The sequence below is a fragment of the Anser anser genome (genome assembly GCF_964211835.1).
Source record: "Anser anser genome assembly, chromosome: 10".
Taxonomy (NCBI): domain Eukaryota; kingdom Metazoa; phylum Chordata; class Aves; order Anseriformes; family Anatidae; genus Anser; species Anser anser.
The window spans coordinates 14742480-14767254 of NC_139730.1; the positions used below are offsets into that span (position 1 = coordinate 14742480).

Genomic DNA, 24775 nt, shown 5'->3' on the forward strand with positions numbered 1-24775 from the left:
AAAAGCTAGGACAAAGTCCTATCACCAGGACAGAGAAAGTATCTTAAAAGGAATGATTAGTTGGACTGAGTTCAGAACAAAGTGGGGAAATGGGAAAATAATTACTTTTCTTTTATCTCCTAGGACAGCCCTTGGTTTCTGAGGTATTTTTAGGTGCATGTTTGAGAACTGAGTTGTCTAGGCAAAACGTTAAGAATGAGCTGTTCCTACCGCGTTCCTCTCCCAACTCCCCAAATTTACATACCGCACCTTACCCCTAGAAAACTCATTTCCTGTAAGGTGCACTTGGCAAGTCATACTCTAATTTGATGCTTTTCTGTTAAGTGTCAGACCTTTTTCAGGGTAAATCTTTTTCATATAAATGTATTTTGTTTTTCGTTATAGGCAGATGTTCTCTAGCTATCCTACTACAACTGTACTTCCAGCACGACGTGCTCAGACTCCTCCTATATCTTCTTTACCAACATCTCCTTCAGATGAAGTTGGAAGGAGGCAAAGTTTGACTTCTCCTGATTCCCAGTCTGCAAGGCCTTCAAACCGTACAGGTATAGTTGTAGTCAATATAAATAGAAATACGGACAGTTAGTAAGTTCACAGTTGTTCAGTAAGAATCTCAAGACCCTAAAGAACACAGTAGTGTGATCCAGAGGAGATAGTAATAAAAATAAACATACAAATCCATATCTATGTTTTATATTAAATGAATAGAAGAGACTGAGTTAAAGTATATTCTTCGGATTTTATAGGCAACACTGAGAAACAAAGTCTGTACTTCAAAATTCTTGACTGTTACAACTTATTATTCTTGTTCTTATATCCATGCTATAAGTTGGCTCTTTTTGATGTCACTGTTGCATAGCAACTTGTCTTTGCAGTTTCACCTCATTTTTTTGATGAGATGTCTTGCTTCTGGATCATAATACAGTGTTTACAACAGTGTTTGTCAGTACATTTAATGTCTTTGTTGATCAGAAGAAATTGTGTTTTCTGTTAAACTTTTTGGGCAGTAACTGAACTTTTTAGAGTCTCGCGAGAGACACTTTGCACAAAAGGATAGACGTAATCTGCAAAGAGATTTTCAGGTATCTGTCTTCAGCGTATAAGAGGCCTCTTTCTGCCTCTTAAGAGGAATGTGTGAGATCTCACAATATTTGTGAATCTTGATATTTCAGGCAAGGATAACTTTTACCTAGTCTACCTAAATGTAAATCAAGTGATAATTTGATAGAGTTTTAAAAGTAAATTTTAAAAGGTATTAGAAATACCTTAATACAAATAGTCCTTTAAATATTATGAGTGCCATATTTGATTAAACATAGGCTGACATAATATATATGTTACCAGTAAGAATAAGCACTGTCAGATTTTGTTATAGAAAGTATCTTACCTTGTGTTAGAAAGTAATATAGACGAAAGATGTTAAAGACAGCTATTCCTTTATCTGAAGCTAACGTATCTTTGCTAAATCAGAAGAAGGTTTCCTAAAGTGTAAGACAATAAAGATTTACACACTTTACATTCAATATTTTCTGTCTTTTAAGCTTTGTCTGATCCAAGCAGTCGACTTTCAACATCCCCTCCTCCTCCTGCCATTGCTGTTCCGTTGTTAGAGATGGGATTCTCCCTCAGGCAGATTGCAAAAGCCATGGAAGCCACAGGTAATCTGTAACTATATCAATTTAAACTGAAAAATAAGATAAATATTCCATTGGAAAAAAAGTGTGTTTCATACTTTTTTAATTTCTACAACTGTTTGTGGGGAAAAAAAAAAGGTGGGTTTTCACCATCAAGGACGTAGTACAATTTCCAAGTATGATGTTCTTCTTTTCAGGTGCCAGAGGAGAAGCAGATGCACAGAATATCACAGTGCTGGCCATGTGGATGATAGAGCATCCTGGAAATGAAGATGATGAAGAGCCCCAGTCAGAAGTGACTGTAGATTCACGACATGGGACAATAGTCTCTGGAAGCGGTGGAAAATCTGGTGATCATTGTTATTTGCAGTCACCAGGTGATATCCCATCTGCTGATGCCACTGAAATGGAGGAAGGCTTTAGTGAAAGGTAAACTGTAGTTTTCTCCTAATAGCTTGAAATCTCTTGCTGAAACTGAAAGGCTCACATGTTCATTGTTGCTGACAGAAAGCTTTGTAATGACACTTCTGAATTTTGTTACAATGTTAGTATAAGCAAAGATGCAATTAAAATAGGTCTACACTATGCGTTTACTTTCCAGTACTGTTTATGCACAGAACTGGGGAAGAACATAATTGAACATCCTTCCTTCAAAAAAGGAGGATGTGTAAACAAAAGAAGGCATATAGCTTACTTTTTACCAGGAAGACTAGTAATAATAAAGCAGAAATTCATTGGAGAGTGTGTTTTTTTTTTCCCTTCAGTATATTTGTGAACAGATATTTTCTTACATTTTTCTTTTTAAAGAAATTCTTGGTTTGTTCAGAGAGGATGAAACTGAACTTACGTTCTTGGCCACCTTCACAACGTTAGATTTAAAGTCTGTATTAATCAAGGAAGAAATAAATTATTTATTGTTTTAATCCTAAAAATAGTAGTTATATTGTTAAGTGACACCTGCTAGGAATTATTTTATTAATAAGGAAGGTGAGAATTGTTAATGTGTATTTTGAAAACACTTTTGTTGAGATTGCTCAATCCTAATGAGAGAAACAATTATAGATTTCCTGAATTACATTGACCAAGGTAAACTGTCATTTCACAGAGAACTCATGGATTTCATGTGGGGAAAAATAAACTTACTAACAAGTGTTACTTAGTAACTTAAATTCATTTTTTTGCAAAAAATGTTGAGCGAAAGGGGAAATGACTGGTGCAGGGACAGAAGCGTTGATTTTATTTCTTTAAAAAAGGAGAAGAAACTTAGGCCAGCATATAGTTAACATAGCATAAAAACAGTGCTCTCCCAACATTTCCGCAGTGCTCAGCCACTTTGGAAACATTGCTGCATGTCACTTCTTAAAGTAAATTTCATGGTCAAAAAAGACAGTAAATATGTGCTGCAGTAGAAAAGAAAATGCTTGAATTCCAAAATTCCTTTTTTTTCCTTCTGTGAAAGAAAGGGAAAACCAAATAAATACAATTTTATATATTTTAAAATATGATAGTATTTTTCCATAGCTACTATATGTAGCTGTTTAAAACTTATTTTGATTTACCTGTTAATTCTACAAATTCTTTTAGCCCTGAGAATATGGATCATGCAGATAATGCAGCTTCTGCAAGTGGACCTCCTTCTAGAAGTCGGTCAGCTGTAACAAGAAGACACAAATTAGATTTAGCTGCCCGAACATTGCTAGCACGTGCTGGTAAGTGTACTAAAAGACTTCCACGGTCTTTGCGTATCCAATAAATGAAGAGGAGGGAGTTTGGTACCTAACATGAAAGTTACAACAAGTCTCCTTTGCGTATGTATATCAACATATATTTAGTTTAAGTGTCATAGGTAGATTAAGTTTATATGAGTTTAAAAAGAAAGCAGAAGGAAGTTGAAAGTGTATTTATGTTTATTACATGCAAAATAAAAGTACTACTTTCCTTTTTACTTGAGCGGGATTATACCGCTCTGTACAGGCCCACGGGAATCAGAATCGAAGAGGAGCGATATGTTTGCAGCCAGATCCAGGGGCTCTTTATGACTTCAACTTGGATGAGGAGTTGGAAATTGACCTTGATGATGAAGCAATGGAAGCTATGTTTGGTCAAGACCTGGCTAGCGATAATGATATTCTGGGAATGTGGATCCCAGAGGTATTGGATTGGCCTACCTGGGTGTGTGTGACTGCAGCGGGGGCTGCTTTAACTTACTGCTTTTTGCACGTTTGCATTTTGTAATTTAACACGCATAAGTTTATATCCTGTTTGAAAATATCTTACTTAAAGCTAGCGACGCTGAAATCTTTCTTGTATTCCATAGCTTCACTTTTAGATTAAGAATGGTGCTCTCTTGGGTTTCTTGTTCTGCTCTAAGTAAATAGTTTTAAATATATGCTCTATGTAAATAGTATTGAAAGATGGCAACAGAACTAGTGTAGTTGTTTTGATATTACTTAGAAATCAAGTAGGCATTTCAGATTGTTTGTCTGTGTATTTACAAACGCAGTTGTAAATTTATGTTCTATTTAAAATAACAATAATAAAAGAATAAATTAGATCTGTAGCAACGTAATTTACACTTAAATCAGTTTTGCTATCTTAATTTAGTAATGTTGGGTATCAGGCTCTAAGAAGGATATAGTGACAATCCTCACTCAGTTGTTGGTTAGCCCACTCAAAGTACATTTGATTTGAAAGAGAATTACATGAACTGTAGTTTGTTAATCATTGTATTATCCATCTCAACTTGACAAGCAACCTACGAGACTAAACTTTCATCTCCTAATTATAATGTTACGTGACTGCTGTGTAACATGAAGCAGGTTTCAGTAGGCATGTATAATCTTCAGAGGGCGTGTTTCATTGGAGCATCTTGATGAAATTAAGTAGGATAGAGATGTAATTCTAGAAGAATGAGCTCTAAATCCAGGCAACACCTCAGAATGTATTGACACAAATTATTAATGTTGTTCAGTAAATATAAAGGCTGATTGTCTGGAAACAGTGAATTCTTTCTTCTTTTTTACGTCTAGTCTCAGTCAAGTTGTAAGAAGATAACTTAAATACAGTGTTAAACGTAAACTAGCAAAGTTATATGTGAAAACTAATACTCGTCCTCTGATTTACATCCCAGTGTTTTTCCTGTTCTCAGATGATCTGCTCTTCATTGTGTCATAAGTTGCCCATTTCTGCTTTACTTTTGTGGAAGTTAACCTTACAAGTACTGATATATGTAATAGAACTGGGCAGGAACATCCACTTAACAATATTGGCATATTTTTGTATCTAATATGAAGGTAATTATGCTCTACAACTAACATGAAAATCTTATTTTGCAGCATGTTTGTGAATCTGAAGACAGAGAAGAAGTAGTAGTTTGTGAACTGTGTGAATCGAGTGTTGTCAGCTTCAATCAACATATGAAAAGAAACCATCCAGGCTGCGGTCGCAGTGCAAATCGTCAGGGCTACCGTAGCAATGGTTCTTACGTAGATGGATGGTTTGGTGGTGAATGTGGAAGCGGAAATCCCTACTATTTATTGTGTGGCATCTGCAGAGAGAAGTACTTAGCCCTGAAGAGTAAATCTAAAACATCAGCTTCAGAAAGGTACAGGAATAAAAGAGTTGGAATAGTGTGTGTGAAGAAAGAAAATAACTTAAAAAAAAAAAAATGCTTACTAGTATATGGATTTTAAGAATTTGATTGAAGAAATTAAAATTTCTAGTGGAACTGTTGTCCATATTAATTTTAACTGAGGCTTGAAATCTTTCTCTATATTAACAAAGGCATATTTAGAAAAAAGCCTGTCTTGTTTTTTTTAATGAAAAAAAAAAAGGAATTATTTCTTCAAATGTTGCCTATTCTTGTTGAAAAACTTTTTAGTTTTGTCTGAAAATTCCAGTATTTTTATGGGCCTTTGCTACATTCATACTGCAAAATGCTTCCCCCCTCCACACACACTTTTAGAAGCTGTTTTATTCATTTCTCTGTCGCTAGTCATTTCCACAAGTCATATATATGTTGACCTAACAGTAAAGTAACCTTACAGTAAACAGAATTTTAAACTGGTATGCATATTATGTAAAATATTGGAGTCATTTAGTTACTTCCTTTGTTCTTTTTTCCATATAGGTACAAAGGCCAGGCTCCCGATTTAATAGGTAAACAAGACAGTGTCTATGAAGGTATGTTTTAAAATTTTTGAATATACTGAATACTTCACACTTACACAGTATTTTTATTTTTCCATAAACAAAAATGCAAATAAATATGGAATGAAACTGTACTTGAAGATATACTTTTAAATCTTCGTACTAGACTTATTTATTTGTTTAAGTTCAAATGGAAATCAATCAGTGACATTTTCCCCTTGTATTTCATCTAATGGCTAATATTCAGCTTTGTTTGATGAGGTGTTGTAAGTTGATGTTATATCCAGAATTGCACGTGCAAAATTTTATTTTGAAATGGATTTCATTAGCTGCCATTTTAGGAGAGGTTAATTAGCATAAGTTAGAGTCTTGAAAGTCTGCCATTAGGCTTATTTTTACTCTTTCTACCTTTTTACTAGCTGAGAATGCATTGAGAATGTCTTTCACACTTGAGCAGACTATTTCTAGCGACTCTGGTCATTCTCTGATTCTGGGCCTTTCTGTAGCTTGTATGCTCACAGTTACATGAGTTGCCACATTTGTATATCTAAGAGTAAATGAGTGCTCCAGAACTTAAGGGCAAGTTTGTTTTCCAGCAGGTAAAAGCTGTTGAGATTCTATTGTATGGGGAGTGAGATAGAGAGGGAGAGGTAACTAAATATAAGTTGGCTTCTCTGTAAATGGCTGGGAAGTGAATGTACTAGTGGAGTACATAACTGAATTACAATTATAGTGTTTGGTGGGGGAGGGAGAGGCTGGGAGCTGATGTGGGGGAAGGAAAGGCAAAAACCTGGATGTACAAATATGACCTCAGAACTCGTGCATACTTTTTGATAAATATGAAGACTAGAAATTTCTAGTAGCTTTCTTTATTGTTTGGTCCTTTGGAATACACACCTGTTGTCATGATTTAAAGCTCAACTGTATGTCCACACTTCTCAAGGTATTCCAGGTTGTGGAGTTGTCTAGTGCTAGATACAATGACTTCTTGTTTCTTTGTTTTAAAAAAATGGTTATTCAGAGAATCTTCTATGAAAGTTCTCTGCAGCAGAAATAAAGACCAGATTTAATGGAGATGGGAAAGGGGACAGGGTCCTGATTCACTGTGTTGTGCCTATGGCAACATCTAAAGATGGGAATTAAGGCTACTAAGTTGCAGATTGCAATTCATGGTTTATACTCTGTATTTACTTATTTATTTTAATTTATTAAAATTGTTTACTACTTTCAGATTTTGTAACCAAGTTCAATTGTATTTCTCCAATTGTAGAAGACTGGGATATGTTAGATGTAGATGAAGATGAAAAGCTGACAGGAGAAGAGGAGTTTGAATTACTGGCTGGACCTCTCGGGTTAAATGATCGACGTATTGTACCTGAACCTGTACAGTTCCCTGATAGTGACCCTCTGGGTGCGTCAGTTGCAATGGTGACAGCCACCAACAGTATGGAAGAAACATTGATGCAAATAGGTAAATTTGGTACTAGTTTCATTTACAGAATGAATATGTCCCCTTTGGTGTACTTTTATAGGAGTGATGCAGAAGTATTTTGTCAGTCTTTCCTGTTCCATGAAGAAACAAAGACAGATCCTAAATTTTCCTTTTAATATAAGGGAGTTCTTGAGGAGTGTGAGGCATTTTATTGACAGAGGTCTTGAAACTTTGATTTACTGATAAAGTTGCGACCATATTTCTACAAGAAATGCCAGTAGCATGTTTTGCACAATTTAAAGATTCATAGATTTAAGTTGTGATTTGCTATCCTACTAAAATGCAGGATCAATAATTAACTTCGTAGACCCCTCTAGTGGACAAGGGAAACAGAAGAATTATTTAACTTCAGTAATATCAAGTTGTTGATTATCTAGCTTTGAAAGTAAGTAGTAATTAAGTTATGTAAAATTTCAGGAGTGTATTTTCCACTTGCTATAGTTCTGTACATATGAAATGTTGAAAACTTAAGTTTTTTTAAGCAAGTCTATGCCGAATTTCCTTCTGTGCATATTACCATATGATAATGTTCTGGTTTTCTTGAACACTAACACAGATTGTTATTTCCAAGGCTGTCACGGCTCTATAGAAAAAAGTTCTTCTGGCAGGATAACCTTAGGAGAACAGGCAGCTGCCCTAGTAAATCCACATGACCGTGTTATGGCCCTAAGAAGAGTGACAGCTGCTGCACAAGTCCTCCTTGCAAGAACTATGGTTATGAGAGCGCTCTCACTTTTGTCTGTCAGGTTTGTAGCATCCTTGGCAACATTTCTGCCTTTTCATTTGGAATCAGTTATGAAATTATGTTTCATAAGGATGCAGTTTTAAGTTATTTGGGAAAGTTGATTCATACTTTAAATACTTAAATCATACTGTTAAGAAAGCAGGTTTTGTTGATTTTGTTCTTTTGAGCCCTATCTTCAAGCTTTATGAAAGAGACTTCTACACTGTCTATAGAAGGCAGACTCCAGTAATATTAACCACTTGAAACATAATGATTCTATGTTTGCCAGTTGGTTTTTGTTCAAGACAAGTATTAGAACATAAAGGTAAACATTACAGGAAAGAAGAGGTATTGCAGGAGTTAATGGGATATGAGGATTTAAATGTGGGTTTTGTACAAGACTGTGCAGCTGTGAAGAAGTCAAAGACATCTGGCATATGTGTATTGCCATAGCATAATTCTAAAAGTGAACTATTCATGTAACTTTGTTTATGAGTGATTTCAGGTAAACACATGGATTTTTGCTAGGGCAAGGCTGTAATAGTTTTTGTCTTCACTCTCAGCTTAAAAGAAGAGGAGTGGAAGGGTCTGCAGCTTCGTTTCTCTCTATTCTCCTTCCCCCTGAATGTTAGCAATATCCAGCTAATCAAACAGGCAATGCTCACTAATGGTTTGGGAATAGTTTTGGCCAAATAAAACTTTCTTTATGAGTATACTAGCAAAACCAAGAGCATTTGTTTTCATTTTTCACAGTGGCTCCAGTTGTAGTCTGGCAGCTGGTCTCGAATCCTTGGGATTAACAGATATCAGAACTTTGGTTCGTTTAATGTGCCTCGCTGCAGCAGGGAGAGCAGGACTCTCCACAAGTCCATCCACTGTGTCAAGTTCAGCAGAGCGATCTAGAGGAATACACAGCAAAACAAGCAAGCCTATATCTTGTCTTGCCTACCTGAGTACAGCAGTAGGCTGTTTGGCATCAAACACTCCTAGTGCTGCTAAACTGCTGGTTCAGTTATGTACGCAGGTATGACTGTTATATATTAAATTAATATATATTAAATATTTATATTAAACTGCTTACACGAGATGAAGCAATCCATTGTGCACATAGTTTGTGATAGTTTATTAATTTATTGTTATTAGTAGTATTATTAAATGTGATAATTTTGCTTGTTCTGGTTATTTATTTTATTTGTTTATTTTTAGAATTTGATTTCTGCAGCAACTGGTGTAAACTTAACTACAGTTGATGATCCAATTCAACGAAAATTTTTGCCAAGCTTTCTAAGAGGAATTGCTGAAGAAAACAAACTTGTAACATCTCCGAATTTTGTGGTTACTCAGGCACTTGTAGCGTTGTTGGCAGACAAAGGGGCCAAACTGAGGCCAAATTATGATAAAGCAGAAATTGAAAAGAAAGGTATGAGAAGACTTCTATTTATTCTGAACATTAATTATTAAATCTTCAATTTGTCATTTCTATTTAAGGAGGGTTGCTAGAATAATTACAAATAAATATGCTCTCAAAAATGTACAGAACTTGTTATCACTGAAGTGGTCTTATAGTTCAGTACACAAATTTTATTTAGAAATATGGTTTTATTGCATACCTGTATCTTCTATCACTTGAAAAGAAATCTAAGCGTTTTTCTGTATTCAAATAGGTATAGCATTTGGCCTCAGTTGTGCCACATGATAAAATTAAAGGGAAAAACAGTTGATTCCTGCCACCCAAGTACTTTTCTGTCTCTCACAGAAAAGTTTGTCGCCTCTGCTGTGAGAAGTCAGGGAAACAAAAAGCAACTTTTGTGCCTTCACAGCAGACTGTTGCTGTATTCAGGGGAGGAAAGGACATAATGGTGACAGCAGCTTATCTCTGTCAGAGGAGGCATTTTGCTGTTTAGACAGCACTTTATGCTTTGAATAACCATTTTCCATATGGTGGGAATAAGACTACTCATAATTCTCTTGTTTAGTTTTCATGTAAATTTAAAGGAGGTTATTTTTCTCTTGGTATCAGAAGATATTTTTTTTTCCTAATAGTTACTGTTAGTTGCAACATTCTTATAAAAAGGTTGTTAATCTTTTTATTTTTTTCTGGAAATTATAGCTAATGCTGTGTTCGTTTGTGTACTTCTGTTTGGTACTCATCTAGGCATCATCTCATTGTTTTGTTTAAGCAGGTTTAATTGCCCATTTGTATGCCCATCCTTCCTATGATCCTTCTGCTGTAGGCCCTCTGGAGCTGGCTAATGCACTAGCAGCTTGCTGCCTTTCTTCAAGGTTGTCTTCGCAACACAGGCAGTGGGCTGCTCAGCAGCTGGTGCGAACTCTTGCAGCTCATGATCGAGATAATCAAACTATTCCTCAGACCCTTGCTGATATGGGGGGAGACTTACGAAAATGTTCCTTCATAAAATTAGAGGCTCATCAGAACAGGGTAAGCATGATTTCTACCAAAATTGCATGAATTTTAATAGTCTACTTCTTTTGCAGAATACAGAAAAAATAAAATAGTTTTATTTTACACATACACTGACTGAAATGATTTACCACAAAAAGTAATTTTTGGTGATAAACTATATTACTGCTTGAGGGTACTTCTGATACAGAAAAATGCCTAGGTTCTTTGAAGCTTCTATTAAAGGAGACATGAAACTGTTCTCAGCGCATTAAGTTAGTATAATCACCGTAAGTTTTTTTAGACTAGATCATAATTTGAAGAGGTTTTTCTGTCGTAGTAGTTACCATCTACTCTGTGCAATAGTGGCCTGTGGAGCAGTGGGTCTGAACAAATAGCAGCATTCTTATAAAATATGCTTAGTGACAGTACATCGTACTGCAAATGTAGAAAACTGTATTGGGTTTGGTGGTTATAGTGTATTTCAGTAATGTAGCTAATGCTGTGTCCTGGTGGTTAAAGTTTGCATTAATATTAGTGAACAAATATACCTTAGCTTTAGGTTTAAACTCAATTTTGCCGTGATTGCTTTGACATTTGTAGGTCATGACATGTGTTTGGTGCAATAAAAAGGGACTTCTGGCAACTAGTGGAAATGATGGTACCATAAGAGTGTGGAATGTTACCAAGAAGCAGTATTCATTGCAACAAACATGTGTGCTCAACAAATTGTAAGTTCATTCTTTGTAATAATCAGATACTTCATATAAGTTGTAACTGTGCAAGATAATGAAAGGAGCCAATTATGCAATTTCTCCTGCATGGACATTATTTCATCTTTTTTGTTCTTGGAACTGTTGCTGTGTTTATGGTAGGCAATGTAAATTAAGTGTCTTAAAACAGAAAACAACTTAAATATCAAGCTGATAAGAGTCAGTATAAGGAGATCATGTTAAAACTGTTTAAAAATAGTCTTAATAATTTCATCTAATGATGAATGAGTAAAATAAAAACTGTAAGGGTCTGTCATACATAAGGAAAAAAAAAAGGTAAAATATTCCTTCATTGTGTTTCAGTGAACAGGTAAAATGTATAACAAGATAATAATGAATGTAGTGGTTTCAGTCAATCGTCAGAAAAGAATTTGTGATTTCTGGGCTTCAGGAACTTAGAGTAATACTCCTTCAGCAGAGTGTCTGGAAAGTACATTTGTGTCATTTGGATGTGTCCAAAAAAGAAGAAAGATTACAATCTGGCAATTTCTTAGTACAGTTTATGCGATTTTAAATCGGGGAGAATGAAGAAGCAGTAGTGAACTAAAAGGTTGTTTCATGATGATTTCTTAGCAGTCTTTATTAGTTTGCTTGCTTGCTACTGTTAGATGCTGCCTTAAAAGTAACAAACAGAATGACATGCAGCTTGACTTCAGAAGATTGAAATGAGACCAGCTTCTTTCTTTACCAGATGTCTGTTATCCAGGTGGCAGAAAAGTGTGTTTCCTGTAAAGTAGATCAAGAGTTCAGTACTTTCTTGGGCTTCATTGCTAACAATTCAACAACGGCTTTAAATACAAACACAGCATAGTTCTATTTATATTCATTATTGTGGTGGATGTGTCAATCTTTAAAGGTGGAATTTTTTTTTGTTTTTTAGCCCCTAGAGATGATCATAAGAAAAGGCATTATCCCTTCTTTGTGATAGAATTATCTCCTCTTTGTGAGGATGCTTTTTGTTTTTTGAGTTTGGAGGAGTATTGTTTAAATGTTACTAGATGACTATTCTATGATACAATATTACTATCTATTCTGTTACTTTTTAATGTTAATATGTTCCATGTGTTATGTTAATGTGTTAATGTTATTTATAATAGTTAAAAAATCACATTGCCTGTTGTATTCACAAACAAACTGTCTCCTGCTTGAGCAAGAAGACACTAGGATGCTCTTGCTGCATCTCCAAAAGTACAGGGGTGATACAGTATTTGGGCTGTAATAAGCATCCTGACTAATGTTAAAACCTTCATTTTCCTGTAACTAAAATCAGTAAAACTTCACCTGTCCTGTATGTCATTAGGGGAAATAAAACATAACATAGGTTCTGTTACAGTTAGTCAAACAAACTTTAAAGTAGATTTTTTGTTCTAACAGGAGGAAGAGTTTAGGCTAGAACTGAAAGCAAGATGTACATCTTTTCTTTCTTTTGTTCAGCCTATTCCGTTTCATTTCATGACTTCCTGGAAAGCTTTGTCCTCACCAAAGATGTTAAATTTGAGATATGAGTAGGTGTCACCCAGTGCTACAGGGACAGGCAGGTTCTTTTAGGGATCCTGGGTAGAATGAGGACTGGCCACAGGGTTGTGGTTATTATTAGAGCTTTATCATCACATAAAAATTATAGCAATCAGTGCAGCTTATTGTTATTTAGAATCTTCAACAGTTAGCGTAGCTTATCATTAAAAAGAATTTCTAGCAATTGGCATAGCTTATTGTTAGATATAATTTTTAGAAATTAGGGTAGCTTTCACATTATCTAGAATTTTTAGTCACCTAAACTCTTTAGTTACATGGACCCTCTGCAGATCAGGTCAAATTCTTAATAATCAGCATGCGATACAATAATCATAATCTAGTCTGCTTAAAGGAAATGCCCTTTTTCAATTACTTTATTTTATCCTGTTACAGAGAAGGCGATTCTGAAGAAAGTCTGGGGTCACCCAGTGACCTTAGTTTGTCTCTTGTCTGTTGGAGCATCAGTGGCAAGTATCTGGCTGGAGCTACGGAAAAGATGGTGAACATATGGCAAGTAAATGGTATGCTCTAACTACCGGTGAACACTTTACCATACAATGTATTTCTAGGGAAGCTGCTAAAGCATTGAATCTTTGTTTACCTAACTATTTGTGTGTGCTTTCCAATTTAAATACCTGCCATCTTCCGTAATATCTTGTCAACTTGTTCAATTAGAGGAAGGCACTAACCACAAATTGATGCGTGCCTTATAATTAATTCAGTAGAAAACTGAGCACCAGTTATGAGTTCTTGTTGTATGTGATGTTTAGGTTTGAGGCTTGATCACTCCGGGTGTTTTGTTTGCAAATAAGGTATCTTCCCATAGTCCACAGGACTTAGTTTTCTACAAAAGGCATGGAGAATGGCAAAATTGGCTGAAACAGATGCAGGGGTGGATTACAGTGGAAGAGATGGAAAACCTGCTGAGAGCACAATGACTGAGCTTGGTTTATGTAGCTGACCAAAAGAGTCTCAGAGGAATAAGATTATAAATCAATACATTAGGAAGGTGACCGCTAAAAGCCCAGAGAGAAAAAGCACCTGTTTAAGCAAAAATGAATAGTGTTACCACTAGAAGAAATGGAAATAAGTAGTCCATGAATAACTTCAAGAATGTTTCTGGTGTTAAAAAGATTGTGATATCAAATAGTTTATAAGGAAGGATGACGACTGAGGAAGAAATACTTTAAAATGTATTAGATGAATTTATAAGATTGCATTGTGATAGGGAGGACTGAGCCTGATACAGAAAGGTCCTTGCTAATTCCTTGATTTGGTTTGCAAGTGTCTCTAAATGGATTTTCTTGCATCTTTCCTGTCATTTTTGCTGTGTTTAACCAGTCCAGAATAGTACCTTTAGAACTCCTGTGAGAGGAAGACGGTTAGTCACTTTGTTGCTTTTAATCTCTGAAGAAACATTATTCTGCAGTTCTGCACTTAGGAAAATCACTGTTGACGCTGTCCACGTTAAGAGGCAGTCCACAGGAAAAGTATAAATGGTCTGAGTACTGAAGAATTTAGCTTCCTCCTTTAATGAAACTACTTAACTTAACTGAAAATTGAGATTTGTTAGCTAGATTTTGAGTCTGTGGAGATTAGTGGTCCACTGCTTCATAGTCTTGTAATTTATGTGAATTTGTAGCGTGTCCTAGCTGTAAATAGGGTCTTTTGATATTTTCCCATGGAAAGTATTTCTGTTGCATTATTTTCTTTATGAAGATGAAGCAGTTTAAAAGATTTTTTGGGGTTCCTAGGAGGAAAAGGATTATTAGATCTTCAGCCTCACTGGGTATCTGCATTAGCTTGGCCGGAAGAAGGGCCAGCGGCAGCATGGAAAGGAGAATTGCTATTAATTGGTCGTATGGATGGATCTCTTGGACTTATTGAAGTTGTGGATATTTCAACCATGCACCGGATAGAATTGGAACACTGCTACAGAAAGGATGGTAGGTGGCTGTTTTAATATTTAAACAGAGCTTAAAAGTAAAAATGTCATTCCCCCCTCCCTTTTTTTTTAATAATTTAACAAGTATATAATCCCTATTTTTATTATTGTTCATGGGGATACAACTTCTGATACTTTGCTCGCAAGCATCATTCACTTGTGTTCATGGGAGTAGGAAAGTGTGGAATCTCAATCTTGCACCTAGGTTCCTTTTACAGCAAAGACCAACAGTTTGTAGTGGCCTAGTCAAATCGTGACATTCCTTGTCATCTTAAAAAAAAATAAATCAATATAGATTCTCTGCAGTGTCTGCTCTCTCTAAAAAGGTCAGGTAGACAGTATCATCTGAATTCCATAATTATTGCTATTTTTCTTTTATAGTTCCAGTCCCAGGGGACATCAAGTAGCACATCTTAGGTAGCGTTTTGTGGTTTTGCATATTGTTTCTCCAAGAAGTATGATTTTATTTTTTTTTGGCAGAATCAAGTGAGGTGCTATCTAGCTACTAACAAAGGCTGAAGTGGCTTTCAGTGGTTTTCTTAGAAGCATCTCAATATCAGACACGTGTATAGGATTTTGTCTACTTTTTTCTTTTCCTTAGCATAGGTAATTTTCACCATGTCAGGAATATAAATCCAGTTATTTTAATGAAAAAGAGTGGAAAAAAAAAATCTAACAGGGATCTCAACATCTGTGATTACAGGGGCACTTGCTTCTCTCTTTACTGTACAAATTCAAGAAAATTCTCAGACAAAAAGTATGTCAGGTAACCTTGGTGGGGAGGGAAAGTTTTCATGCACTTAATATTTTAGACAATTACACTTGCACACCTTTTGGCAGGAGTGATTAATTAAGTTTGTGTTACCTGTTTACATAGTTTCCGTCACATGCCTTGCCTGGTTCAGTGAAGACAGACCATTTGCAGTTGGCTATTCAGATGGAAAGTTGCTAATAGGAACAAAGGAACCACTTGAAAAAGGAGAAATTGTTCTAGTTGATGCACACAAGGTAGAGTTACTCATTTGAAAACTAATCTATAATTTCTGCAGGTCACAGTCTGTTTGTTTTCTGTATTTGGAAATTATTTATAAAATCAAGCACATATTCATAATATCTATTGCTGACATACTAAATACAATAGAGTTAAGAGGAACAGTCTACCAAATTAAAAAAAAAAAAAAAAAAGAGAGAATTACAGCCTTTTTTGCTATTGGAGATTGTGAAGTGTATGTGCATACAGCAATGGGTATGTATTATGGGCATCTGGATTTAAAAAGACTTCATTTGTAAAAGCACTTAACAAATATTAAAAATATTAATTTTGGTCATGCCACATGTTTTTGTAAAGCTTAAGTTACTGTGCAAAGCGAAAGATCTTTTTCTAAATACGCAGCTGTAAAGGTTTTGATCCTTTGCTTTGGTGTACATAATAAGTCATGAATAACTTGACTAATGAGTTATTAGGCTAAGAAGAGAATTTCCCAAAGGAAAATTTATTAAAAACATCTTGAATGCTTCCTTGAATTTGTCTTAAATATTTGAAGTGTGGTAGTTAGTCACAGAAGTGAGCAAGCTGTGGCGATAAAACTATACTTGGCTTTTCCACTATGGGCTCTTCTTTCCTACATTGGTTAGACTCAGTACGTCATCGGTCCCATTGCCTAATAGGCTTATGAAGCCAACACCTTTAAGGTAATTCCTGCTGCAATTAAAAAATATAAAAAATGTGAGTGTTCTGAAAAGTATCATTCATATTATCTTTACTTGCTATGATTTGAGAATAAAATGTTCTTTGTTATTAGTAATTAAACATCGGATTAGCTCTGGCAGTTAAATTTCCTCTGTTCTTACTGTGTTACTTTACACTAACGTTCAATTTTTAAAATCTAATAGGATATGATTGTTAGTATGAAGTGGGATCCAACTGGTAAGATTCTCCTGACATGTGCCAAAGAAGAAACAGTGAAACTCTGGGGATATATGGGAGGGTCTTGGAGACGTCTGCATTCACTGCCCCATCCAGCTCTTGTGAATGGCATTGCCTGGTGTGCTCTTCCAGGGAAAGGACCCAAGTTACAGCTTTTACTAGCTACGTATGTAATTTTTTTTGTTTGTTTTAGCTCTTTTGCAGTTGGGTGTTTTTTTTTTATGATGATCTTTTTTTTTTTTTTTTAATTCTACTGGTCATTAATGTCTAGAGCAAACATAAGTGTTGTGTTTTTTCAAATAATGTTTACTCAGTAAGCCAGTTTTCATGAGATCCATAAAGCATCCAAATTTAAATGGAAAGTGTGGGTCTGGTCATGTTTACTGTTTTCTCTGTCATAAGACTTGTGCATGGTGAACCTGTGCTTGAAATCTGTTGTTTTCCTGCAAGTATATTTTTCTTTTTTTTTTTGAGGTTATGGCGTTAGAAAAAAATTCAAAAGCGTTGGCATGAGGGTTGGGAATTTAGGGAGTGGAATAGGAGGAATGCATTTATCCATGGATAACACTCCTTTCCACTTTAGATGATTTGATCAATATAGTTTTCTAGAAAGGTGGTGCCAACTGATATTTACAGGACGTTTTGTTAGTTAATACTTTATATTAATACTTTTTATTTTGTTTTTCTGCCTGACTTCCTTCAGAGGATGCCACAATGGTTTGGTGTGTGTCTGGACTGTTCCCCAGGACATAGTAACCGCATTGCAGTCCAGCTCAACATACTCAGAAGGATGGTGGGACCAAGAAACAAGTGCCAAGGTAGAAGGAGTAGTGTTGAAGAAATTCCCTTTGCTTGTTCTGAAACTGGGGAGGAGGGAAATGTGAACAAATTACTCAAATCTCAAATTTACTAAGAGAAGGTGTTTGCTGGAAAAAAAAAATAATATATATATATATTACATTTGTAGGCATTTTTAGAACAGGAAATGAAAAATCACAGGTTTAAGTGAATTTTATTTAGCTAAAGAGTATATTTTGAACTGTTTCCATTTTTTAAAGTTGTTAAATTTATACTAAAATTCACTAAGTGTTTTAAATTCTTTCTAGGTAAAATTAAGTCACAATAAATTTAATCAATATAAAATTAAATTGTAATTCAGTCTTTAATGTTGATGTCATTTTGTACAGGGAGAAAAGATGATAACATGACAAAGATATTTATAATTTTGGACTTCATTATCCTGTGGAAATTACTACATCTCTACAAATTATCAGTGTTTATTACAGAATATATAAGTTAAATTATGCTATTCCTTTTTCTGTAACAAGTTCATTGTTCCATAACTATGAAATGATTTGCAGGATGGATACAGAAAACCAGTAGAAGTCAAGTGTGTATTTCAGCTGAGAGGCCATATTACTCCTGTTCGGACTGTTGCATTCAGTCCTGATGGACTGGCATTAGTATCTGGTGGACTTGGAGGTCTCATGAATATTTGGTCTTTACGGGTAAGATTATCTTAGAGGAGGCATGATTATTTTTTTAGTGTAAGTATCTCAAATGGTCAAGTCATCAGACTCTTTTTGTTTTCCCCCAGTATGTTACAAATGAGAGAAAGTGTAGTATAATATAATGGTATGATGTTATACTTAATAAAAGATAAATTGAAATTATACTTAACATTCAAGTAATTTGTATTTTAGGGTTCTACTACTTATTCACTCTTTAGTCTTGGTCACGTTAGTCAGGCCTTGCAGAAGCAGCTGCTCTTGTTACAGATGGGAACAATATATTCATTTACTACAAGAACTTGTCCAAGAATCAGACAATGTTTAGTATTAAACACTTCTAAATCCTTTGTTACGTTATGTCCTTTGTATGATAAAATTGCTAGATGGATTTTTGCTTTTAGTATAGACATTTCATTTTTTAAGAAGTTATTGAACAGCTTGGGAGTATATCATCCCTTAGGAATATACTTTGTATTTAAATAGAAAAGTAGCTCTATACACACTGACACAAAACACTTCTTTCCTTAGGATGGTTCGGTATTACAGAGTGTTGTAATAGGTTCTGGAGCTATTCAGACTGCGGTATGGATACCCGAAGTTGGAGTAGCTGCGTGTTCTAACAGATCAAAGGTGATACTGTGTGTTAAAGTAATCTTTTAAATTTTTGTACTGAGAATTATCTTATTAAAATAAAACCTTTGTCTTTTTCAAATAAGTATGCAGGCAGGACCCATCTCTCTCTGTTTATTGGCTTATGTTATCCAAACGTACTTGTGTACAAATCTGCTTGGGTAACTGACAGTCTGTCTAAACCTGTTATATTTGCAAGCTACGTGGCTTTGACTTTCAACTATCACTTGACCATAAAAAGATTTTTTTTTTGAAGTATCCCATGTTGAGTTTTGGGCAGTGGAGGTGGAGGAGGGAGAAAACCTTCTGAGCTGGGGGTTATAAAGGATGCTGCACACTGGTTATATCAACTTTTCTGTTTAACAGTGGCAGCTGTAAATGGGACACAAAAATAGGATAAAGACACTTAATTTTTTGTTTATGCAGCATGAAGAGATGTTTCATTTCCCAAAACAAATAAAACTCCTTAGTGATTTAATTTAGTCTCAACCAGCCTCAACTTCAGATTTTTTTTAAGGAGCAGCAGAATTTACTTCAATGTTTTCTGTGTCAAGAACTTCTGGTATCTGAACAGAAGCTTCATAAGTGCCAATATTTAGAAGCCTGCATGTGTCCTGCACTTCCTCAAGTAATTAAAAAAAAATACAAAAGAACAACAAAAACCCCCCACAGCTGATTATTCCAAAAGATGGAATTTTTCGTGACCGAAGTTAAACATGGCACAAGATACGGTTTCTGTTATTAGAGTCATGGTGCATTTGATTCTAAATATTTGGGGATTTTTTGAAAGTCTTCTCTGAATTCGGCCCAGATGTTGAAGATCATATTGCAGAGCTAATACTTAATTAAGGTTACAACAGCAGTCACTGAAATGAACTCTGCTTATTAACATCTGTCTGCATTCTTCCTTGGAATGATAATCCTAATGTTGCCTTGAGAATGTGATGTTAACATATGAGGAAGTGGCATATGAACAGAGCTACTCCACGGTGCTTGTCAGCAGATTATTCACCAGCAGACATAAAAAATACTGAAGTTTATGTATTTCCTGGTCCCTTTGGAAACTAAGATAATTGGTGATAAATCAGTGGAGCTGAGCAATCCTGTTCTATGATTTTAAAATTTCTAATGTGTCTTGTGGCTGCTGTTATACAGGATGTGTTGGTAGTGAACTGTACATCAGAGTGGATATCTTCCAATCACATCCTTGCAACGTGTAGGACTGCACTGAAACAGCAAGGAGTTCTAGGATTAAATATGGCTCCTTGCATGCGAGCTTTCTTGGAACGTTTGCCAATAATGCTTCAGGAACAGTATGCTTATGAAAAGGTAAGAAAAGTTAATGAGAATACTTAAAATTCATGTCTGACTTAAGATAACTTTGAATCTCAGCAGGTTGCTGTGTTTCAAGACTGAAAATCCAAGACTTCCATACATCCTTTTTGGAAGTATCTTTCAGTATTCTCAAAACTAGCAGCCTTTTAGTTTGAGAATATTTAAAATCCTAGAAAAAATTTAAGTGTGGAAGAAAGTATTTGTCTACAGGACTAGCTTTGAAGGACTCCTGTTTCTGAATTGATGAATATATACTCCTAACTTTGCATGTTTGATTTCTCTCTCCCATCCCCCTCACCTTTAGCCCCACGTTGTTTGTGGAGACCAGCTTGTTCATAGTCCTTATATGCAATGCTTAGCATCACTCGCTGTGGGCCTTCACCTAGATCAGCTGTTGTGCAATCCTCCAGTACCACCTCATCACCAGAACTGCCTCCCTGATCCTTCAGCCTGGAGTCCCACAGAATGGGCCTGGCTAGAGTGTTTCTCAACTACCATAAAAGCTGCTGAAGCCCTGGCCAAGGGAGCACAGTTCCCAGAATCTTTTACTGTTCCAGACCTTGAGCCTGTTCCAGAGGATGAACTTACTCTCCTAATGGTAAAATGTGCTATACTGCCTTGACAACAAAGCATGTTAGTGTTAAGCATATGGTATGATGCAGTTAACATCTCTGAACTGCAAATATTTATAATGTATATTTATATATACACATAAGTACCAGCAATAAGTATACTTTTAATTAACTGTTACAGAGTGTACTGTAAAGATTGCTCCCTGTGTGTGTAGTCATGAATGCAAGTCAGTTGCATATTGAGGGGAAAAAAACACCAGTAATTTTCTGATATGATAGAAGCAAGAAATCTAGAGCTCAACTATACCGATTTCAGAGTAACTTTCTGGCACATTCCTACACTGAATTATTTTGGCAGAGGTAATTGTCTTTATAACTTGTTACAATATGTCAACCAAAATAAGAATGTAAGATTAAGAAAATTTTATCAGCAAGGTATGACATCTTCAGACAATGTTTGCGTTTAAAGCTTCAAAAAGCCCTAATAAGTATCTGTAAAAGGGAAAAGATTATTTCATCACAATTTTTTATTTTATTTTTTGATTGCAAGCCATGGATAATTGTGCCATTGATAGATCGGCATAGTAAGGAAATAAGCTTGGTCTATAGACAAAATTCAAGTATTTTAGTCTGCATACATTCATTTTTATTTTTGTATTTTTTAGAATAGTTTGAATTAGCATATTGTTATTAGTCAAAAAATAAATGTGTTACATAACAGCTAAATAATGTGCATCTCTTGAACTGAATGTCTTAACTGTGCCTTTTGTTGCATAGGATAACAGTAAATGGATCAATGGTATGGATGAACAGATAATGTCTTGGGCAACATCAAGGCCAGAGGTTAGTAAAATTGAATTTTATTTATGTTTCAACATGGCAAGCTTTTGAAAGTACTCTTTTTCTAAAGCATCCTTTCATGCTATGCCATAGGATTGGCACTTGGGAGGCAAATGTGATGTGTATCTGTGGGGAGCAGGAAGACACGGACAGTTAGCAGAAGCTGGTAGAAATGTCATGATACCAGTAGCAGCACCTTCATTCTCTCAGGCTCAGCAGGTGATCACTTAAACATATGTTTTTATTTTTATTGATTTATAACATGTATTATTGTTTGTTTGTCAAAATCTCTATCTAAATGTCTTCAATTTGTTGTTTGAATTTACCACGAAGTACACTCAAACATGTATTTTCACTAAAGAAGTCTTTAATTATTAGACAATTTCAAATTAAGCCATTGAAATCTGACAAAACAAAATTGCTTGATAGGAGCATGACTTGAAAATACCCAAACAGCTCTAGCATAATTCACGTGCCCATTTTGTTTTCTGGGTTAAAATTAACATTTAGGATGGAAATGTCAAGATAAATCTCACATAGGAGCATATTGTGATTTCTCTCACTGGAAGATCTTCAAGGTCCCTTCCAACCTAAGCCATTCTATGATTTTATGGTTCTGTAAGAAGGTTTGCCAAAACTAGTAGCAAGAATCAATGAAATAATTTGTATTAAGATGTGATTAGGTACTAAAACTCCATTAAACATGGGATGAGTGATGCTAATAGGGTTGTTGTGAAGGTATTTCTAATGTGACAGAATCTGTGGCCTTGACAAAAAAAAAAATGGTACATTTTATCACAGGACTTACAACATTGCTGCATCTAAAACAAAAATAACACCTGTGTATTCTTCTCGACTAGGTTGTTTGTGGTCAGAATTGTACTTTTGTCATTCAAGCTAATGGCACAGTTTTGGCTTGTGGAGAAGGGAGCTATGGGCGACTGGGACAAGGAAATTCAGATGATCTTCATGTGTTAACGGTCATTTCAGCACTGCAGGGTAAGACTGTTTGGTTTGAAATTACTCGATTGATAGAGAACAAATAAGCATTTTGGCAGTTAATATAATTATTTGTCTAGACACTTTTCACAGATTGACATATTGAACTATTGTAGTCAGTAAATAAAAAATTGAACAAATAAACTAGCTTTTTATTTCTTCTCATGATTTAAGTATTGACATATTAAAATTCCTTAATTTTCAGAAGGCTTTGAGGAAAAGTGTTTGCCCAAGATAGCAACGTTTCATTTCAAAGCTAACAGCAGGTCAGAAGCATAGGTTGCACATGAGAAGATGAAGAGTTCCTTCAAAATAAAAATAAAGCAATTGCTATAAGAAAAAACTATACTCATGGTTGCTTCCTTTCCCTGGCCTTAATGTGCTACCACTAGGGGCACTTGGTGGATGCATATGAAGAGTTCATTATAATTTACTGTAAGCGCTGTTTTCTCACTTTTCTTTAACAGGCTTTGTTGTAACACAGCTGGTGACCTCTTGTGGATCTGATGGACATTCTATGGCTTTAACGGAAAGTGGGGAAGTCTTTAGCTGGGGTGATGGAGATTATGGCAAACTGGGACATGGGAACAGCGACAGACAGCGCAGGCCTAGACAAATAGAGGCTCTGCAAGGAGAAGAAGTGGTGCAGGTTCCACAGCATCTTTTATTCCTCTTATGAACTGCAGATATTGTAACTTAGTGCTAGGAATACTGGCTTGGGGTAACCAGTACAGATAGCGATAGAGATGTTCCAGAGCCATTGTCAGTCTTGCCAATTTGAATTCAGATACTGAATGAAAACAGGCAACTTCTGACTTCTTTCTGAGCATTATGAAGCGAGTTGATAATTCCCACTTGAAGAATGTTACGATCACAAGACTCACTGGTGGTATGTGATGTTACTTGACACTTGTTATTTGAGAAGACTAAAAATTTGAAAGAGCCTGGAAGTAAGGGACGATCCAAAAGGCTGTCAAAACACAGACACAACTTAGCAGTTTCCCTTGGTCTTTGTCAGATAGATATCTTTGACCTTTAAAACAAGTCACCAGTCCTCCTCCTCCTTACTAAGTCTGCTTTATAACAGTCCAAAAAAAGTTACCTGGCTTTGTCTGAAAGCCTTTATTCACACAGGTATCCACCTGTCTTCCTCCTAACTTTACTGTGATGGAAAACAAAAAGAGGTAGAATGTTGAGTCATTAATACTACAATACAATATCTGTACTTTACATCTTTATGAAGTAAATATGTTGTGTGTGAAAAGGATATTACATATTTATGTGTGTAATATTTTTTCCCTAAAATATAAATTACATGTATAAATTACAATTATTTTATTTCTAGATGTCATGTGGCTTCAAACACTCAGCTGTAGTGACAGCGGATGGCAAACTTTTTACATTTGGAAATGGTGATTATGGTCGACTAGGACTTGGAAATACTTCCAATAAGAAACTTCCAGAAAGAGTGACAGCACTGGAGGGTTACCAGATTGGACAGGCATGGTTTATTTAAAACTGTAATCATATATTTGTTTAAAGCTGATATTTTCAATATATTTTAGTGTTCTTTTTTTTAATTTTGGCTTTTATTTTGATTGTAATAGCGGAATTTGAGTATGTGTATTTTTTCAGATTTCTTTCCTGGCTTTTGATCCTCTTTGTACAAAACTGCAACCCGTCCCCCACATTTTTTAAAACATTGTAAAGTTTCAATATGTAGGCATTAAGTATGAATTCATGAGCTAAAAAAAACAACACAACTAATGTGGTCCTAAATGTCTTCAAAACACTATATGAAGCAATGCAAGTTTCAGTGTCTTTAAAGGGATAGTTATTTTCTAAAATGTGTTTTTTTTTTTTCTAGAAGGTATTTGGGTTGTGCAAGTTTGTAGTAAGTTGGCAAAAACTGTAGTAATAACATATTTCTTTGAACCAGGTGGCTTGTGGACTCAATCATACTGTAGCTGTGTCAACTGATGGCTCAATGGTTTGGGCTTTTGGAGATGGAGATTATGGTAAACTTGGTTTGGGAAATTCCACTGCAAAATCCTCACCACAGGTTAGAATTCACAGGGGAAATCCCTCTTTCAATAAGTTTTCAGCATTGCTAAATGTATTGCGCAGAATTCAGAATGTAGTTTTCAGAATTTAACTTAGTAATTCCAGAGGCTATACTATTCTAATAAAATCTAGCAAAAATAATTCTGATCATATGTTATGCTAAGCATGACACTCTAAAGCATCTCATGTAAACCAGTCTCACCTTATGTCAGAGATAATATGAACAGTGACAGTCATAGGATTCGTTTAAAGCAGAGAGGTTCC

General features: G+C 35.4%; 1 protein-coding gene across 18 annotated transcripts in view; it reads left to right on the plus strand.

Moving 5' to 3' along the window:
* Window positions 1-24775, plus strand: part of HERC1 (HECT and RLD domain containing E3 ubiquitin protein ligase family member 1) — a 123606-nt gene that overhangs the window by 90124 nt on the left and 8707 nt on the right. For 7 of the 18 annotated variants that reach the window (XM_083850867.1, XM_083850868.1, XM_083850857.1 and 4 more), the window contains exons 40-67: window positions 385-545; window positions 1542-1658; window positions 1832-2063; window positions 3219-3343; window positions 3586-3806; window positions 4970-5238; window positions 5764-5816; window positions 7015-7254; window positions 7832-8021; window positions 8753-9023; window positions 9206-9419; window positions 10180-10439; window positions 11004-11131; window positions 13082-13209; window positions 14443-14634; window positions 15511-15641; window positions 16527-16726; window positions 17264-17378; window positions 17922-18068; window positions 18600-18701; window positions 19857-20030; window positions 20341-20634; window positions 21386-21451; window positions 21542-21667; window positions 22309-22447; window positions 22915-23096; window positions 23793-23948; window positions 24387-24509. In XM_083850867.1, coding sequence (XP_083706993.1) covers window positions 385-545; window positions 1542-1658; window positions 1832-2063; window positions 3219-3343; window positions 3586-3806; window positions 4970-5238; window positions 5764-5816; window positions 7015-7254; window positions 7832-8021; window positions 8753-9023; window positions 9206-9419; window positions 10180-10439; window positions 11004-11131; window positions 13082-13209; window positions 14443-14634; window positions 15511-15641; window positions 16527-16726; window positions 17264-17378; window positions 17922-18068; window positions 18600-18701; window positions 19857-20030; window positions 20341-20634; window positions 21386-21451; window positions 21542-21667; window positions 22309-22447; window positions 22915-23096; window positions 23793-23948; window positions 24387-24509 — 4756 coding nt within the window. The remainder of the gene's footprint in view (window positions 1-384; window positions 546-1541; window positions 1659-1831; window positions 2064-3218; window positions 3344-3585; window positions 3807-4969; window positions 5239-5763; window positions 5817-7014; window positions 7255-7831; window positions 8022-8752; window positions 9024-9205; window positions 9420-10179; window positions 10440-11003; window positions 11132-13081; window positions 13210-14442; window positions 14635-15510; window positions 15642-16526; window positions 16727-17263; window positions 17379-17921; window positions 18069-18599; window positions 18702-19856; window positions 20031-20340; window positions 20635-21385; window positions 21452-21541; window positions 21668-22308; window positions 22448-22914; window positions 23097-23792; window positions 23949-24386; window positions 24510-24775) is intronic. The other 11 variants (XM_083850860.1, XM_083850863.1, XM_083850864.1 and 8 more) reach the window with 9 other exon arrangements.